The following is a 19448-nucleotide window of genomic DNA, read 5'->3' on the forward strand; positions in this document are numbered from 1 at the left end:
TTGTTTTAAAAGACTAACCACCAATTTAAGCAGAAATGTGATTCCTTATGTGAGCAGACCTGTGTGTGTTTAGTAACATGGAAAATATCTATAATATATTTTACTATATGCTTTGTGTCTCTGTCATCCGTAGGAACTGGATTTGGTCCAATTCAGTCAACGCTGGTTCTGAAAGTCGGTGTCTTGTAACACGTACCCTGTATATTTAACATGCGCAATGACCAAAACCAGAAAGGAAGAGAGACAGAGTGAAATAATTTGTTGCCAAATGGGGCTGAGTGGATATGTGCCCTGAGATTTGAGCTGGGCAGCCACACAGCCCCAGTATGATATCACCTTGCCCTCAGCGCTTTCTGGGGAAATGATCTGCAGTGAACTGGCTCTGTGTGTCTCTGTACATTTGCCTACACATTAACAGGCACCTTACAAAAGCCTGCAGGAAAGTCCCTCTTGATTACTACGAAACTGTAGCTAGGCTGAATGTGGTAACAAAACAACATAACACTCTCTTTACATCATAAAAGTGCCAGGCATGCATTCAAATGGCCAATTGAAAGCAGGGACATCTAGCTAGTGCAATTGTTCTGAGGAGTCTTTGAACTGCTAAAAACTCTGAAAATGATTTTCTTCCAGAGGATTAGGATTTTACTGTGATTCCCTGAGGTGATTTCGGTGGGGAAGTCACTAGCTCCACTGGAAAACTATGATAATCAATAGGCATAGGAAAAATTACTTCCACCAGTTCATAATCAGGCGAAACAAAACACAGCTCTATATCAATATTCCATATATCCAGCACATTGGGTCAATTAATCTTTTAACAGTATTTCAAACAACCACACACTGGACATATAAACTGTTCACTTAAATTGTTGAATTGACCACTTTAATTCATGGTTAGAGTACACATCGTGGGCCTCAGTGGGCCTCAGGGGAGGGAGTATGTTTCCTGGAGCAGAAAATCTTGACTTAAACTTATTAAGGAATAGAAACTGTTTTGGTTTTTTCAGTGTGCTTCAATAAGGGTGAGGTGCATAATAGAAGCTTTAAAAACAAATGTGTAACGTGTTTAAAGGTTATACCATGCAGGACTTGTTGCTGCTCTTTGTAAATACACTATTCAAAGTTAAAGCTGCCTCCCCGGCTCAACAGGCGAGACAGAAGAGAGAGTGGGTTAACTAGTTCTGAGGCTGGCTGACCTTTTACCTTCTGACACTACAAACCCTGGTTTTAGAGATTTTCGAGCAGTTACACCATAGCTCAGAAGATTATACCTAACCAAATTATCACCTATTGGATTGTATATCACTAGCTCATAACATAAACTACAAACGTATTTGGCCCTAAACATACCCCTGGCAGACCACCCACCCACAAGAACTAATAAGAACCTAAAGCAGACTTTAACAATGTTCAGAAGTAACCATAGCTTGGCACTAGAGAAGGGCAGACACAAGCAGACCTGGCTGGCATGTTACGAACATTTAGGGAATAAATATTTGAGTTGCACACTTATGGTCAATTAATTTGCAAAGAAATACTATTGTTATGGTTCCTGTAAGAACCTCATGACGTCTTCTCCTGAAGGTCAACCGAGCAGCAGCACCGGTGGCAGCGCAGTTGAGTGGTTGCCCCAGTCTTAAGTGTTTATTTCCCAAGTATCCCTGTGAATGGCGGTCTTAACATGTGTCAACTCCAACTGGCAAACAACCGGCACATGTCGCCTCTGTATATCTGAATATGAAAACTAGATCTAGATTCTGAAAAATCCTCCAGATGACTCGCTGTCTCTAAACGGCTTTAGAGATGAAATGCATCCTGCTGACAAAAAAAGCAAAAGACAGTTTTATGTCCAGCTAATAGTCAACCAAGTATAAACACCAATGGAAACATGATAAACGAATAATGACGTCGGATTGATGGGCTGACCCTGGCCTCTGTTTTCTTTTTCAAATATTTAAACATTACATCTAGACCAGAGTTAGCTCCCATCATCTCCCCCCAGTTTAAACATCCAGCTCCTTATTCTCAGTGTGCTCCACACATGGTAAGGCAATTAATAAATCATCTTCAGAGAGCCTTACTCCAATCATAACATGTTAGATGTCAGCAGCTCTTCTCATGAGGTGACTTGACACCCCACCAGCAGATTCTACATATGTTATTCCCATGACCTGGAACTTTGAGGAGTCCCTGCTAACCACGGCTCTGGTGTCTCCCTTTTGTGTACAGTTATGGGGTTAACTTCTGTGAATTATGTTTTTGGGTGGATTTTTAACTGGGCTGCCTCAGCAAATAGCAAATTCCATAAAGTTCAGCATTAAGCAATTATAACCTGTTGTTATAAAGTTAAATATCAGGATAAATTAGTCTATATATCGAGCTTGTGTATCAAGTATCCACCTTACCATGGCCAGCCAACCCTGTGGAATATAAAGAAATACCATCCAATTCATCTTCCCTCAGTTAATCAGGAACACTGAATTATTGAGATAAACGAGGTGGAAGAGGGTTTCAATATATCATTTCCAACACCATATCAGGTATAACCACCATTTAATGACTCACAAAGATGTGGGAAGTTCACCTCTTCACACACGGCCCAAAACATCAAATCATCTTTACAAACTATAGAAAAATAAAATAGTTAATTTTAGGAAGGATGCTTAATAGTGCAACAAGGGAACAGAGTACCTGCTGTGTTCTAAGTTCCTCTGTGAAGTTGAGCTGCACTCAACCAAGATCTTCCGACAGTCGGGAGGCTTATTGTTTCACCATGATTAAAACCACAAGGTCTAAATGCCTCTGTCCTTTTCTTATTCTGATTGCTCACGGAACCAATTTGTTACTTTTCATTACATCTACTCCCGTAACACTGCAGCAGTTTCCAGAGAAGAAGCTATTAATTTACTTGCAAGATTTATTCCAACATGAAGCGTTGGGGTGAGGAAATACGCTGAGAAAAGTACCAGCACCTAGTTACCAATGTCTTGCTTTCACTTTGCAAGAGAAATATCTGAAATATAAGAAAGACACTGATTCAGTATATGTTCCTAACTAATTCAGCCAAACAATGAGATGCCTTAGACAAATACATTAAACACTCCAACAGGCGGAAGTGCTGACCACTTTACGTTTCATAGGCCAACACATTGTGTGTATATATGCATGTATCATCTGTTCATTCAAGTCCAGCTAAGGCTTTGTTCGTGAGAGAAAGTCAGACAGACAGCAAGACAGAGACCAGTCAAAGAGATGGACAGCTGGTGGATAGGAGGCCATGCACATTGATAGCCAGTGTACTCTGGTCAGTTGAGTGTTGCTGACAATCTGCAGCTTGACTTAGCTTTGAGTGCAGTATTGGAGCCAATGTGGCTGTTTACTGATGACCCCTAATGACAGAATACACTGTTGAGATGTGAGTAAGCAAAGATGCTGCGGTATGGAAAAGCCATTAGTGCAGATTGGATGAAACAAGGAACATAGGGAAAACCAGGAGGAGAAGGCGGCCTGACCTTTCAGCTGTGAGCTTTTAAAGCAAGCCGGGGAAGAACCCTAATGGCCTTTTTTTAGACTCCGAAATGTCAAAGGAGCATTTTTCCTATCAAAATACTTGACATGGGAGAACGTCATACACATGCAATGTTATTTACAGCTACAGGATGACTTAACCCAAAACAGGGATTCATCACTCCTGCTGGGAACATATTTCCCAGGGACTTAAAAAAGAAAAAATAGGAAAGCAGCAATTTTGGTTATTTCCCCTGACTCGTCACAGAGATGCTTTGGCAGAGAACCTTTCAACCATTAAAGTGTTCAGAGGACCTGGAGCCTAAACACTATGAAAGTCAAATAGTAGAGAGCGGTAAGACTTTTCAATGTATTTATTTATATGCTTTTTAAACTCTATTTAACTATAACAACAACAACTAACAACTGAAACTAATTCAGTTACATGAAGCCAGCCAAGACATCCCCTCGGATCCCATTAATTAAATATCTATAGGGGAACATGAGAGAGACGAGGTGGGCTATTAGGTTCATAAATACACCATATGAGTATTAAATGAGAACCATTTCTGCAGTCAGTAAGGCTCTGTGTTGTGTCATGGACAGCTCCTAAACAGAGTGGCTGCTCCAACCGTCCTCCCAGGTAAGGTTGTGTGTGTGTGTGTGTGTGTGTGCGTGCGTGCGTGCGTGCGTATGTGCGTGCGTGTGTGCGTGCGCGTGCAGCGTTTCAGGTAGCTTTTTGAGATAACCAATATCCCCGAGGTGAACAGACATCCTACATTGATGAAAATACCATTGGAAGGATTTTTTTTTCCTGCATCTGTATACTTGAGGAATTTTCAGCAACTAAATTCCTCCCTAACCTTCACCATCAACAAAAACAAAAAACCTTTCGGATGCTTTTGGTTAGATAGTACTGATCCAATACCAGTGCATTTAAAATAACGTTGCACAAGTCACTTGCTGTCTATGGACAACGTTTGATTCTGCAGCAGCTACGTTGTTGGTTGCATACAGGTGTACAGGAAACTGCTAGGAAGTAGCAAGGTCCCATTTGTAATAATCATGTGGAATCAGATCGGTGCACGGTCTGGTGTACTTGCCAAGACCAATTCCAGCATTCTAGGCACTATTGAGGACATTTCTGATACTGGTTTCAATACTGGAAAAAACTCTTCTTTTTCTCTCTCTTTCTTCTTTCTCTTCTCTTCTGTTTTTCTCAGTGTGTTCTTGACACTAAAGCAAGCAGTCACATCGATGACAAGGTCTGGAACTACATCCATCCTCCGTCATATCACTCCACCTCCTCTGTTTCTCCAATCTAACTACCTCAGTCCAAAGCGTTCGGAGATTCCTATCAATTTGGGATATTCTGGAAAGTATCCAAGGATGGACCACAGCGATACTACACAAGCATGTGACGGTATCTGCATTTGGCATGCACAGGTGCATACATGATGATATGTTCATGTATTATGTGGATTTGTGTTTGCCTGTGTGTGCACTAAATGGGTTTTCTTCTGAACAGGGGGGTCCCAGAAAGTGGAAAACTGGCATAGAGGAAGGCTCCACACAGCCAAGCCACTCATCTATTCTGGGCATCCATAGCCCACAGTAATACTACCAGAGGAGGAAAACAGAAAAGGACATGCCTGGATATGTGGTGTCCTCTGAGAAACGGGTTCACTCAGGTGTCAGCAAGCTGAAGTGTGTTATGTAACAACATAGTAACATGGATTCATTGCATAGAAACAAGCTTAAATAGAGCAAATTGTTGTTAATCTGCAACTGAAAGAACATATCATTAAACATAGAAACAGTGGCAGTTATTGCAAATATCAAGAGAGAGGTAAATGTCAGAGCAGTTTTCGTTTGCTTATTAATCTTGACAAAAAACACATCTGAAAACAAACAGTGAGAGAAGACCTTTTACTAAACGTGGGGCCAAAGCTGTTTCCTTTGTGTGTGTAAATCTGCAGCATGGATTCAATGACATGTTATTACGTGATATTATACTGTACCGATGGCACAGCCTGAGGTTAGCAAACCTACCTGTCACTGTCTTGGTTTTGACAGGGCTGCTGGCATAGTCTGAAGCTTGATTGGAGGGTTGTTTGGCAAGCGGTGTGCTCCCTACGGACACTTCATCCTCTCTCCTTTTGGCCAGAAGAGCTGAACCTGGATTCTGCAATGATATCACAGCATGACTGAGCACCTATGAGGCCAAAGGGAATTGTATTGTAACATGAATGCATTAGATGTATGTTCATTCAGTCCTTACAAAAACAAGCTGTATTGGGTGTGAAAGCACATATTCAATTATTGTTCTGTTTAAGAAAGGTTATGACCCAGGGATGGCTTAAGACAGCATTAAAGATCTGGGTTAATCAGGAGACACAATGTATAATGCAATGCAAGACAGAAGGGGAGGCAGAAAGAGAAAAGAGAAAAGAAAATGCAATGGAACACAACAGAGGCCTCCAAGACCAACAAGGACTAGCGACAGCTCCCTGTTGTTTTTGAGCAGTCTCCCATGCTGCTGGTAGGCCAAACACACACACGTACACACACACACACACACACACACACACACACACACACACACACACACACATATACTGGCAGGGAAATAGCTGAAAGACAGAAGAGTGGAAGGTTGGTCAGAAATAAGGAAACCCCATTAGCATCCGCCAGAAGCAGCACTAGGCTAGGCTATGATGCAGCTGCACAAGGCTGCAGGCCAACCACGTACTGCAGCCTGTGTAAACACACACACACACACACACACACACACACACACACACACACACACACACACACACACACACACACACAAACACACGCAGTGATGCAGTTGTTTTCCAAAGACTGGGTCGGGACCCAAAGGCTGGTTGCGGTAAGGGTAAAAATGGGCCCCCAAATTACATTAGTATTTGAAACTACTGACAGAAGTAAAATGCCAAATCCTTCCTTGGTTTTTGCAACATAGGGTGAATGAAATACTGTAGGCCAGTGGGTTAGTTGCCCAAGGTTTGACTTGAAAACCATATTCGGGTATGTTTAAGATTTGCTTTGAGAATGTTCAAAACACTCCATGAAAGACAATTTCTAATACATCCACAGTGAACTTAACCAAACACTGTACAAGAGGCTTTAAGAACGAATGCAAGTTTGAAAAAAATACATTAATATAAATAAATATCTGATGCTAAAAATACTGGATAGACAAGCCAAGGAAAAATCCTGTTTGGTTCTCAACCTACTTTTTTCGTCTTATTACCATTCTCTTCATTACCCGTTTCCCCAACCATCTCCCTCCACTTCTCTGATTTCTCTTGTGGAGCCTGTTTGCTACAGTAGTTTCATTTTACTTCTAATTTAGCTTCACTCTCCTTTCTCCGCACATTGTCAATACTGTCCAGTGCTTTCCCCTTTTCTGCTGTCTCTGCTCTGTTCCATACTCGTCTCACCTTACCCCGCTCCCTGGTGTTTTCGTTTGTCCCTCCATATGTTCTTTTTCACTTCTTTCCTTATCTGTCCTCTCTCTGGCATACCCCAATGTGCCTCCCTCGAATTCTCGTATATTACATTCTCCCCTTGTAAACTCTTTCCCTGTCCTTTTTTCTCCTGTACGTGCATCCTTCCTAATCGTTTCCTGCCATCTTGACCCTACCAGTCAGTGTCCTCTCCTCTGTCCTTCACCGTTGTCTAGCCTTCAGCTGAAGGCCTTGCCAAACCAGCCAGGCCTTGAGAAGTGACCCTGACGGGCAGCTGAGGTAGATGGCCTCACAGAAACACATACTCAGCCACACATTTGCTGCAGCACGTCCACACACACAGCAGCCAGTGTTGTGTATCCTTCACATTGGCTGCAGTTCAACTCATAACATCTGTTTACCCCTGTGCAGTAACAACCGCCAGAGTAAGGGGTTGGCGCAATTAACTCCCTTTCTCTTTGTCTATCACACACACATGCATGCTGACAGCTGCTCCAAACTGCAGGAGGCATGAAACAGAGCAACTTGTTGAAAAAAAAAACATTTAAAGTATTACAACATGATACTTTCATGTGCTATATATATTTGTGTGCCTTTATGGGGTGAACCTGGGCTATATCCCAGGCAATCAGATTGAGTATGTCTGCATGTGTGCATGTGTGTGTGTAGTGTGGGCACAGAGCATTCAATGTCCATTACCATCACCATGACCCCTGTCAAATAAATAGAGAGAGACTGGATGGAAGACAGGGAGCAGAGCACATGGAAAAAGGTAGCTGGGAAAGAGAAGGGAGAGGGATGCATTTATATTCACCTCATGCTTTTAATCCCAAGTATCTTAGAATAAATGCAACAGTAGAATATGTGCCATGTACTGTATTAATACAACTGATCATGTCAATCAATCAAAAGTAAAATATGTTAAAATGTTGACACACAGGGTCAGGATGCCAGAGGATTAGGTACCTGTTGCCTGCTGCTCCCTCTGTGAGGTTGGTACAACAGCCATGTGCAGAAGACTGGGTCCACGTTGACAGCTATGCCCTGGACACTAACCAAGAGGACTCCACCTGGAGAACAGAAACAGAAAAATGCAGAAAAACAGCAAATCAGAGATTTAACAGTGCAAGTCTGAAGGCAGTTACAAAATAAAACAGGACATATAAGAAAAGGGCATACAGTACAATATATAGACCAGTTGTTCAAATGCACAAAAGCAGTGGTCTGACAGTACTTAAAGTGTGTGATCAAACCAATATGATCCAGATCAAGAGATGAACACTGACTGAAGTTCAAACCATCTGAATGCACAAAAAAAAAAAAAACGCTTTGACGTCGCAATCATTTCTGTAAAGTACGAGGCACTTTGATATGGATCACTGAAATCAATGTAAGGTAATAACCAACCAGTGAAAGAGACTTAAAGCAAATCTGTTCAGATGGAGTGTCAGGTTCTTCTGCTCCTGCGCAGTTGATACTGTGTCTTAATGACCTGCTGGTGGGTATTGAGTCTCCTTGTTTGAGCACAGCAAGGAGCACAGTTTGTTTCAATTGCACTGTTCAAAGTGGTATCACACTAAGCCAAGAATAACATTTTCTTTTGATAAATTTCTATGAAACTCGAGACTTTCTCTGGGTTTTGGTTTACTCTTAAATAATAATCTTTACCAACAATAAGCGGGCCCTGAGGTAATGCATTAGGATCCTATCAATAATGATTCCCATGCCGGCAGGATTAGCGCAGGGTCTCTGGCGTGCTGTGGAATGTCCCAGCATGACGATAGGAGGATGTTTCAGCTCTAGAAGGACTTTCAGCAGTTTAATGGAGCTTTGGACAAGACCCCGGTCTTCTGTTTCAAGCCCTGAGGCAAAGCCCTGTGTGTGTGTGTAAGTGTGAATGCGTAAATGTGTGTGTGCATTTCATCTCAGAACAAAGCCCGATTGCTTGTTCCTTTACCTAACATTTTGGGGCCTCGAAAAGCATGGACAAAGCACAATTACAAACTCTCTCTTGACACGCACACACACTTACAAATACACACATGCAGACACACACACACATATGTGTGCACCAGCTCCTTAGCTTGGCAGGATTTACTCCCTCCTCCATTATTCCCTGTGAACAATGCAAATAAAACTGCTCTAATTTGCTCAACTTTTACAACGTTCAATGATTTGTGGCCTGTGAGCCTGTGTGTGTGTGTTTGCAGTGTAAAGTAAATGTGTATGACTGAAAGCATGAGCGATGCAAAATTTGTGTGTGTCAGTGCTGTCAAATGTGTTCCTGTGTGTTTGTGTAATGTGTGAAGCCTGTTTTTTGCATGTGGATTTAAATTATGATGTTATATGGTGTACGTATGTATCAGACCAGTCCAAGTGTCTGCAAGTTGGATCATTATTCACCAGTTTTACTTGAATCCTCTGGTTTATTACTCATACAGAATCCTCTCTGGGCAGATCAGCAACTTTATCAATGGATCAATTCAAACTGACTCACATTTCTTCCTCTATTGCTTCATCCATCGTTCTACTTTCTTTACTCTCCATAACTTCCATCTTCTTGGCTTTTCAATCTCCCTTTCCATTTACACCTCCAATCTTCCCTGTCTTCATAACAGCATTTGTTTTGTTCGATACTGAGACCCTGTCTTACCCAATACTGAAGTTGTATCCCTGATCCCTACATCTCAACAATCCATCTCCTCCCCTCCGTGTCCCTCTGTCAACTCCTCCTTCGACATCAATTCTTACTTTATCCTATTTCAACCCGCTTTACACTTCCTTCTGAAACCATACCTCCACCCCTCCTCGTCATCCTACATCCACCTCTCTCCCCCTCCTCCCGATGAGGATTCATAACCTCAGCCCTGTGGCTTGAACTCCTACACCACAGTTTGTGGCTTAATAGGCTTTGGCTGTGGCTGTAGTGCTGGGGCTCAACTTCAAGCGGTTTCATCATAGCCCAAAACAGCATGAGCTGTATAGGACCCAAAAGACTGGGAATGGGCTGAGTAGTGAAGATGTATTCAATAAATTGACCCTAAACTGTGGTCTACGGAAGGCAATGAGCATGACAAAGCACATTCAGCAGAAATTAGTCATAGTGCCATAAATCATACAACTTAGTAGATAGACTGTTTATTTAACAGTTATTTAACAAGAAATAAATGAGCAAATAAAAAGACATAAAATGCCTAATTGCAGATAACACTCTCACCAGAGCAGCTTAACTGTGGTCTTTGCACCGCATCAGTGTGTATTAAAGCCAGTACAGCTTTCAGACACGGCTTTTCAAATGAGGCATTAGTTGTAAAATCACAAAGAAAATAGTGTTCACAATGGGAGAAGGACTCTCTGCATCTTATCTTGTGAAACATTGTGTGGATGCTCTGCAGTGCAAATACAGCAAACAAAAATCCACACAAACGTTTTCATCATAACAACATTTCGTCATCATCAGATTAAGGGTGCTGGCTTGTTTGTATTGTGTGTATTTAATGAACAGCATGTCATTTCTGCCACTTGGGGTCTCTCACTTGGTTGCGCAAAAGCATGGTAGCTGCTGCCCTCACTGTCAAACAGCCACGATTGTTGATTAAAATCCATCCACATTACTCAGGTTGAAATGTTCGCAGATGAGGTAATGCTTTCAAGTTTTATTAACGTTATACAAGATGTTATAACAGACAACCAAAGGAAACACACAGTTATCTTGTATAAGATTACGGATTTCTCTGCGGTTACACATTGTTGGAAAATGTGGTATAATCTAAGTACACAGTCTGAAAATATGTTTGAAAATGTTTAAGTTGTTGGTGTAGTTGTTTTTAGGCATTTTGATGCAGAAATGTTAAATATATCTTTTAAGTTTAGCAGGTTGGTTGTTTTTTTAACTAAGTAAGCTGAATAAACTGGACGTGCTTTAAGTGTCCAGCAGCTGACATCTTATCATGGCTGATCGTAATGTATGTTTGACTTCTGTCAACAACAATCAGGACCATTTTCACACATCAAAACACAACTCAAAAATCTCTCTTACAGAGATTCAGAGAAAAAACAATCTTTTCACTCTTTCTGCCAGTTTAACAATGGCACAGAAACAAAATATGTGTTGACCAGGCCTTCAGGTTTTGAAGATCAAGGCTTTACCATCCACACTGTGTTTTTCTGTTTCATCACTGTGTTGACATAAGTGCAGGAGAGTGACACCTCCTTTGAAGCATGCAGCACCACCAAACGGCAAGACATGCTTAGAGGGCGACCTCGGCAGCAGGCTTACTGCTGTTTTTCTCCGCTCTAACAGGGTGGCATGTGGGTAATTACAGAAAGTGATGACAAAGATAACAGAGGTGTTTTTTTTACTTCCTAAATGATTCCTGAAGAAAACATCAGAAAATTGATCAGTGGCGTAGATTCTGAAACACCACACAACCACAGAATGTGAGTACAGGCATCTGTGAAGACACACTTACCTTGACTCATCCACAGTGGGCCTATTAATGTCAAAGGTGGGCGCTTTTTTTTCTTCAGAGGCTTAAGACCAGTAGAGTTAAGAGAGAGCACGAGGCTGCCGGTGTTGTTTTATGGCTGTCTGACATCAAGCTGCTCACAGCCTGAGGCTACAGCAGAGCATTAGGTCAGACTGAGACAGGGCCTCTAACCTTTAAGCTCTGTCTAAGTTCTCCCGTCAGTCTCCTCTTTTCTAGTCCAACGGCCGCAGTACCCTAACAGCCACACATCTTTCTATCTTCATGTTGTCTTTTTATCAGGTTACATGGTTTATACATTGACATTTTTAATGCAAAATCTGCTTTTGTTCAGTTACTGCAAGCATGAAATTCAATAAACTGGGAGTGGTTAGGTCAGTGCAAGTTCAAAACCAAGTCCCACAGTGGAGACCAAAGCCTGATTGGGGTTACAAAGGGCATAACCTCCCAACTACAGGGCCATGACCCCACCATCAGAGTTACAGACATGCAAAGAGAGGTGGGAGGCGCTCACCATCCACCCCCCAGGTAGACACATGGGGGAGGATTCATGTCCAGGCCAGCTAATCGCCCCCTCAGAATCGCTTCACTGTTGGATGTGAGGCAGCACTGGGACCCTGCGTTCAGCTTCTCCAACAGAAAATAAATAAATATAGCCCAGCCCGCGTCAGCCAGATGACTTCTGACAGGTTTGGTTAATTTCGAAGCCAAGTAGCAAAACAAAACATTACGCCAGCGTGCAGGGCCTACGCTGCCTTTAATTGCTTTTCCGATGAGCTCATGACTCGAAGGTGTCCTGGAGCGAGCCGTGCAGCCCGACAGGTGTTCTACTGGTGTATGTGTGCATGTGTCTCAGTGACTATGAGTGTGTGTGTGTATGTGTGTGTGTGTGAGATAGAGAAAGAGAGGGACAGAGAGAGAGAGGGACAGAGAGAGAGAGAGAAAGAGAGACAGACAGAGAGAGAGGTGGAGCTGTTGACACCACTGAAAAGGGACTCAGCTGTGTGTGGGTGGGTGCAAGGAACAGTGTGTGCAGTTTATGTTATGTGCGTGTGATGATGATGTGTGTGTGTGTGTGAACGAGATGTGTACACGCGTCTTTGAGAACATAAGGAAGTGTTTCTATTTGTATTCATTTGTGCGTGTGCTATAGGACAGTGAACAGACACTGACTCATGAACCCCACCCCCCACACACACTCACACACACAAAACACTCTCTGACACACATTGACTGTACTGCCGTTCCCCTGCCGTGCTGTGACCCGGGGGCCTGGGAGCAATGCCGCCGCAGGAGCCCAGAGGCTCAGGAAGGACACAGGCAGGTTGACTGGAAACAGATCTTGGCCTACGGAAAGCCTGCTCTCACTCTGGGCCCATACAAATCTCTGCACTGGATGCCACTATATACTGCGGTAGCCTGCAGCTGACAAGCTAGACCCACCTCGTAAAGGTTGACTATGGCTGTGGGTACAGTTACAGTAATGGGCGGGAAGAAGGCTGGAGAGTGATTCAGCCAGCGAGAGTCAGTGAAAGACAGATGGGGAGAAAAATGGAGTGACAGAAGCAGAGAAACACCTAAAAATACACTGGTAGACAGAATCACAGACACATCTAGAGAAACACAAAGAGAGACGGACAGGGATACATTACGCAAGCAGAGAGAACATATAAAACAGTGGATGATGAGAAGTATTTTTCTGAGAAGTCATTTTTCTAATCTACATGATAAGTGAATAGGTCACAGTAGTTGGCCATGGATCTGTGTGATTAATGGGATGACTACAGCAAGTCTCCATACATGCGAAGTTCCGTGAACCGGATATATCACATAAAGCCAAGTCTGGATAAACAGCATGTGAATGTGTATTACATGCATGTCTGAAAGGTCCAAGTGCATAGACATATAGAATTCAAAGCAGTGTATGTCCATGCAGGTACTGTACACACAATGATAAAGTCTATCCCCGATAAAATTGTTGTTTAAACAACATTTCTGCATAAAAATGCACAAAAACGACTACACCTTTGTTACAAATTTTGTCAAGCTGTGTGCTTATATTGTCCGGAATATAAAAAAAAAAATTATGATAATTATGATCAAACCCAGAAAAATCTGTGCTTTCACTAGCAACAGTACATTTCATTTGGTCAACTGTCGCTGAGACTTCAATATGGGTTTCAGGGAGTGAGGAAGGATGTTAGTGAATGTGACTAAATGTTAGGGTTGCCACGTTGACATCATTTTCCCACCAACTGATAAACTTGTGGCAAACGCAGTGTTATCCAATTCACACAGCTTTTTACAGAAAATACTAATGAAAGACCCCGGCAACCGAAATTACATGCTGCGCAGGGCCTGGCACTAGCATGGCCAAACAGTGTCTGCCAACACACATTATGAATTGTGTTTTTGCCGTGAAAAACATCTAAAATGGTGTATCAAAAAGAAATAAAACATTTTAATTAAACACAAAATATTTCACCATTAATGCACTAATCTACATCCTTAGTTGGTACTGTAAACCAGTAGTGAGGACAGATGAGGGGTTGGAAGCAGCGGAACAGCAGCCCTCTAAAGCTCCACATGTTGATAAGAGGCTCCATGGCCATACCTAACCCCGTCTAGTTGATTTCTCACCTCTATAAATCCACATCAGCTCTCTGGTGTTGAAAAGACAACCAGACGCTGCACAATCGGTGCCTGTGCCTCTGCTGAAACCCAAGCAGCCCTGATTTTGGACTACTCCAGCTGTTATCTCTCTTCCTATCCTCTCTCCCCTACACCACTCCTCTGATATGCCCACAATAATACGCTCTCTGACTGTCTCCCTCACTTCAAATCACACCAAAGAAAAATGCTTAAAGCCGCGACCAAATGTGACCTGGCCCTTGTCAGCAAGATAGCTAGCCTTCTTAATGAGAGACAAAACAGACTCGGCCCTGATTGCATTAATGCATCATTATCGTATCCATCATGGACGTACAGTGCTCTGTGTGAACTCTAAATGAGCCCCAATGTAATGTAAGAGGAACAGGAGAGACACTTCTGAGCTCATTAAAATAAACAGACTTCAGCTTCTGCTGCTACTTTCCCACAGACAGTTTCAGTTTTGCATAGTTACCTTGAAAACTCCTTATCGCTGCTATCATTCAGCTGGCTCATGGGCTTTCTCTACAGTTCAAGCTGAGTTCTCTCAGTTTGTCATGAGTCGGGGGCTGGAGGGGTGGGTGCTGGAGGGGTTTCAAGCAAGCTAGGGTCTGTCATTAGCTAGGGTTCAGTCCAAGTACTTTCATATGAATTACACTGTAACAAATAGAAAGTTCTCATGCAAACTGCAAATTTTCAAGTTTACTCAATTGCAATACCGTTTCTTATCCTCTTGAGGCTAAAAACGTCCATAAAGAAGTTAGGCACTTAAAAAGCAGCGGAAATGCTTTGTCAAATAAATAATGGTGCAAGTCTGTCTTCATGCAAATATTAACAACTCGAAGCTATTTGTTGGCAAAAAAATATAAATATTTGGTGAAGCTTTAGATGGACAAAAATCAAAATGAACATGGAGCAGAAAAGGCAAATTCATTGTGCTGCAACAGTCAGAGCAGGCTGTCTGAGGAACAAGCACTTTAAATGCCTAGCTGTGTGTTACAGTCATCCTTATGTCAACTTTCTGTGGACTTTTGTTTATTTGATCGCATTAAAAGCGTGAAATATTTCACTCTTTGCAAGCAAGGAGCTTCCATTATTCTTTATTTTGTTTTTCTCTCCGGGTCTCTCCAGACTCCAGCTGTATTTGATGTGGATTCCCAAAACTGATCCAATGCACTTGCACAACATTTCAAAAGTAGCTTTGGAGGTTCTAAAATGTTTGTTAAACATAAATCCATTACGAACCACGCAAATTACATATTGTTTATTACTTCCGTGTACAAGGGATGTTCTGTGGTTATAGCATGATAATGACATGATGTTTTTATTATATAATGTAATTTTTTTTTTCTTTCATCATTAGACAGCACAGAATGTGGCTAAAATTTGACACAATTAAATAAAATAGTAGTAAATTTTGACTTCTACTTCCTTGGTTTAACTTACATCCCTTGCTAATTGTGTTTTTCCTTCTATTCTTTTATCAGAAGTCCGTCATAGTAGCAGCTGTTGTTGTGTTGACTGTAGTTGCCGCTCCTATTCTCTGTCTCTATCTACAAACTGTCCAGCTTTATAATCCAGCTGTGTTTTACAACAAACATCCAGGCGGTGGGCGCCCAACCCCATCTTCCCCAGTCATCCTCTTCAGGGCTCTCCACAGTCCTCAGATTTTTGAAGAGCATATGGGACAATTGACGATGAGATCCTGTCTTCAATTACCTTCAAGTCTCTCCACAGAGTCTCTGTTCCCCCAGTCTTTCAGCTTGGCCTTTTGTCAGTTCAGTAGACTTAGTAATGAGCTCAGTGACAGATCAAAGTCCTCTGGCTGAGATTTGGGATCACTCAGGAAGCTGGGAATGCTGCAGTGAAGAATTTGACGTTTGCACGGCAAAATGCAACAGATCCTCTCCTTTGGTCTGCTTGTCTGTGTACCATATCTAACTGTCTACCGGTCTGGCTGTCATTCAGTCAACTGGTCTGAGTATCCCTGTCAGGCAATTTGTCTGTTCAGTACATGATTGAAGTCAAGTTTATCTTAAATGCTCTTCCATTTTGGCAAGATCATAGGTGATAAGCAGTCCTTGATCAGGCGTTTTTACACTGTATTCCTCAGAGATCAATATAAGAGCATGGCCAGTATTTACATATGTTTTTTCCTTAGATGTTCAGATCATTACTGCTTGTGTTAGCTACCAGGTTCTTACGTTTATTCCAAAGAAAACGTTGTTGCTCTTGCCAGAAATGTGGGAAAACATAATTTTCTGTACACCAGAGGATTTCTTACTGGGAAACCTACACTACTGAGTATTGAGAAACGTTCTCGTAAAAACCTTCAGGATCCATAGAGGGAATTTGTTCTTTCTAATAACAAATGAGAGCTGAACAAAATAAATTCATTAAAGTGAATGATTATGTTTTTAACAATGTTTTCACAGAGAGAACATTTGCCAGGGCATCAATGCTTCACTCTGCTAGTGCAGTTGCTTTCTCCACAAGTATTATTCTTCTTGCGGCCATCATTGTGTATTTGTGTTTGTGACTACATAACACAATTTTTAGGCAGCTGTAACCTATAACTTATTCAGAAGATCATTTATGTATAATATTTAGGGTTTTTCCTGTCTGTCTAACCCAAAGGGCTGTGTCTCGATTATTAGCTGCAGTCTCTGTTGAGCTGCTGTCTTGAAAATTCCTGAAGCGCAAAGCCTGAAACTACTATACCTTTATCAGCAGCTGCTTGATGCATTTGTACCAAGCATGCATGTTAGCTGTGCCAACAGACTGAGGAGGCAATAGGGGAATGACAATGTCACTATTTCTGCAAGATCAAATTATTGATGAATTTTCTATTAGGGTGAGGCAAAGAAATGCCAGTTTAGCTTAAGTTACAGAAGTTAATAGGAACTGATAACAAACCTCAGTAACATAAGCCTAGTGCAGATACTTGACAGACCATTTCAGAAATCAGAAATTCCTCACAGTAAAATCATTCAGAGGTGGACAATAATGGGACATTCACTCCAGGTCTAGCTGCATGATTTTACTCAGTTTCACCAAATGTTGGCACTAAGTGGACGTTAGCTGACCGCAAAGCCCTCACTCTTACGTGTTTCACTTAGGACCTTTATTAATTACTGTTTGAATGACACCAAACTTATGTCATTTTCACTACCTTTGCCCATATGTGAAAATTATGATAAAAAAATTATCCTTAATTAGTCTCAAGCATCACACCTATTTTGATGTGCTGATGTGCAATTAATCCATGGTCTAACACAAAGTGACAACGATTAAGACCCCCCTTGGGAGATCAAGTTTTCCGACCGCTAGCCTATGTTGTTTTAGCAGCCTCAGAAAAGACCGCACAATAACAATACATGGCAGTCTATGCAACCAACCAAAATAACAACCATAAAAAAGCCACTCACAGCCACAAATAATGCTCAGAACAGCACCAAACTTCAGCAACAGTACAAATAGGATCCCAGCACATAGTCTGAGGCATTAAACATCTGCTAGCTTTGCCGGATTTCTACTGAAAAGACAACACAACTCACCACTCTCCTGTAGCAGCTCGCTTGTTGTGGGGAAGCCCTGACAAGTCGATTACTGAGTGCAGTTAGAAATGCTCATTTCCGTTCTTTTCCCTGTCAGCTCTTGATAATAACTGTTATAAGCTGGCAGGCAACACACATAAGAACTTTGATTTCATTTCCATGGAGTAATAATCATACATTTTCATTCTTGAGCTGCAGAACCCTACTGCACTCGATAATCGACTCCTCAGGGCATCCCCACGCCGAGCAAGCTGCTGCAGGAGAGCGGTGAGCTGTGTTGTCTTTTCAGTAGAAATCTGGCAAAGCTAGCAGATGCTAGCAAACACTTTTCCAGCCTCTGCCACCTTTGACACACACACACACACACACACACACACACACACACACACACACACACACACACACACACCTATTTGTGCAGTACTTGCGTGCACGTGCTAGAGAAATCAAGCATGAGAAAGTGTGTTTTTACTCTCTCTTAACCTCACTGTGTTGGCCTCTCAAATTCCCATTGATGTTATTTTGCACTTTCTCCACAAAACGGCAGGAGTATAATACATACATGAGTTGAATACTGGAAAGGAGAGAGAAACATGGGGAGAGGGGAGATATTTATACTAAGAAGTCAATATTTCTTAACCCCTTCTCCTTCTATCTGTCTCTACTTTCCTCAGTGTGAGTCTCTGTGGGTCCCTCTCAATTCCTGCTCCCACTACTCACCTCATCCGCTTCTTGCTTGCCACAGTAGATTGAAGATTACTCCTTTTAAAGACATACCCTTAAGTGGTTGCACATTTGAACCATTTAGCAATTTGGTCTAATGGTTTCAGGATGAGCTATTTTAGCTGAAATGGAGGGATAGAAAAAGGATAGAGGGATAGAAGGAAGGGGTGTAAAGTACAATGAAACACTAGCTCTGATTGGCTGGGTTTCCCCAGGGTGGGGGTCACTGAGGTGTCAACACTTCAAGGGATGAGCTCAAACAGATATAGGATGATTGCCACTGAACAATTAGAAGTAAAATATTCCAAGACATTTTCAGCAAAGTAATGACAAAGGCTGTATATGGCTGTTTCAGTTTCATAAATGTCCTGTGTTAGAGTAAGATCATGGCTAAACTGATATAGTGCTCCTTTTCTGGTGGATTAGGACAGACAGGGAGAGATTAATGCTCTCCACTGGTCTATCAATTAACCTCTAAACCCATGAAATTTTGTGTTACAAGTTCCTTACTTCTAAAGGCAGCTAAGCATGACAGCTCACCAAAGACATGTAGTCGTATGTGTATGCATGCATGCTTGCCTGCATGTGTGTGTGTGTGTCAGAGAAGAGCTTCTTTACATCTTTGGCCTGTAATTAGTCACTGTTGAAAGAAGCCATGGTTTGAGCACTCCTCACTGACAGCAGAGTAAAGGCAGAGAGTGCGTCTTGTTTTTGCAGGATGTCACTCATGTCTGCACACATACACTGATGATAAGGAAGATGTGTTTATATCCATCCGAGCTGTATTTAATACAGCTCGACATCACACATACAGACAGACGTGCTTGTACACATACACACAAATAAAGAATGCTTGGGCCACCTGCAACACAGGACTTCCAAAATACTATCAGCTGCCCAACATTAACAAACCAGGGCACAAAGCAGTGATGAGTCAGCTACTCTAAACACACTTTAAATGCTCGCCAGACTGCCTCATTGCAGACCAGCAGGTCAGACATGGAGGAGAGGGTGGGGGGGCATAG

The 19448-nt window shown here is 42.1% G+C and overlaps 1 protein-coding gene across 4 annotated transcripts in view; it reads right to left on the bottom strand.

Moving 5' to 3' along the window:
• Window positions 1-19448, bottom strand: part of LOC119005768 (vacuolar protein sorting-associated protein 13B-like) — a 324995-nt gene that overhangs the window by 185649 nt on the left and 119898 nt on the right. For all 4 annotated transcript variants that reach the window (XR_005070578.1, XM_037073678.1, XM_037073679.1 and 1 more), the window contains exons 20-21: window positions 7974-8077; window positions 5563-5695 (exon numbers count right to left, since the gene is read on the bottom strand). Coding sequence is in view for 3 of the 4 variants with exons in the window: in XM_037073678.1 (XP_036929573.1) it covers window positions 5563-5695; window positions 7974-8077 (237 nt within the window). In the remaining variant the exon portion in view is untranslated. The remainder of the gene's footprint in view (window positions 1-5562; window positions 5696-7973; window positions 8078-19448) is intronic.

Source organism: Acanthopagrus latus, chromosome 17 (genome assembly GCF_904848185.1).
Source record: "Acanthopagrus latus isolate v.2019 chromosome 17, fAcaLat1.1, whole genome shotgun sequence".
Lineage (NCBI taxonomy): Eukaryota > Metazoa > Chordata > Actinopteri > Spariformes > Sparidae > Acanthopagrus > Acanthopagrus latus.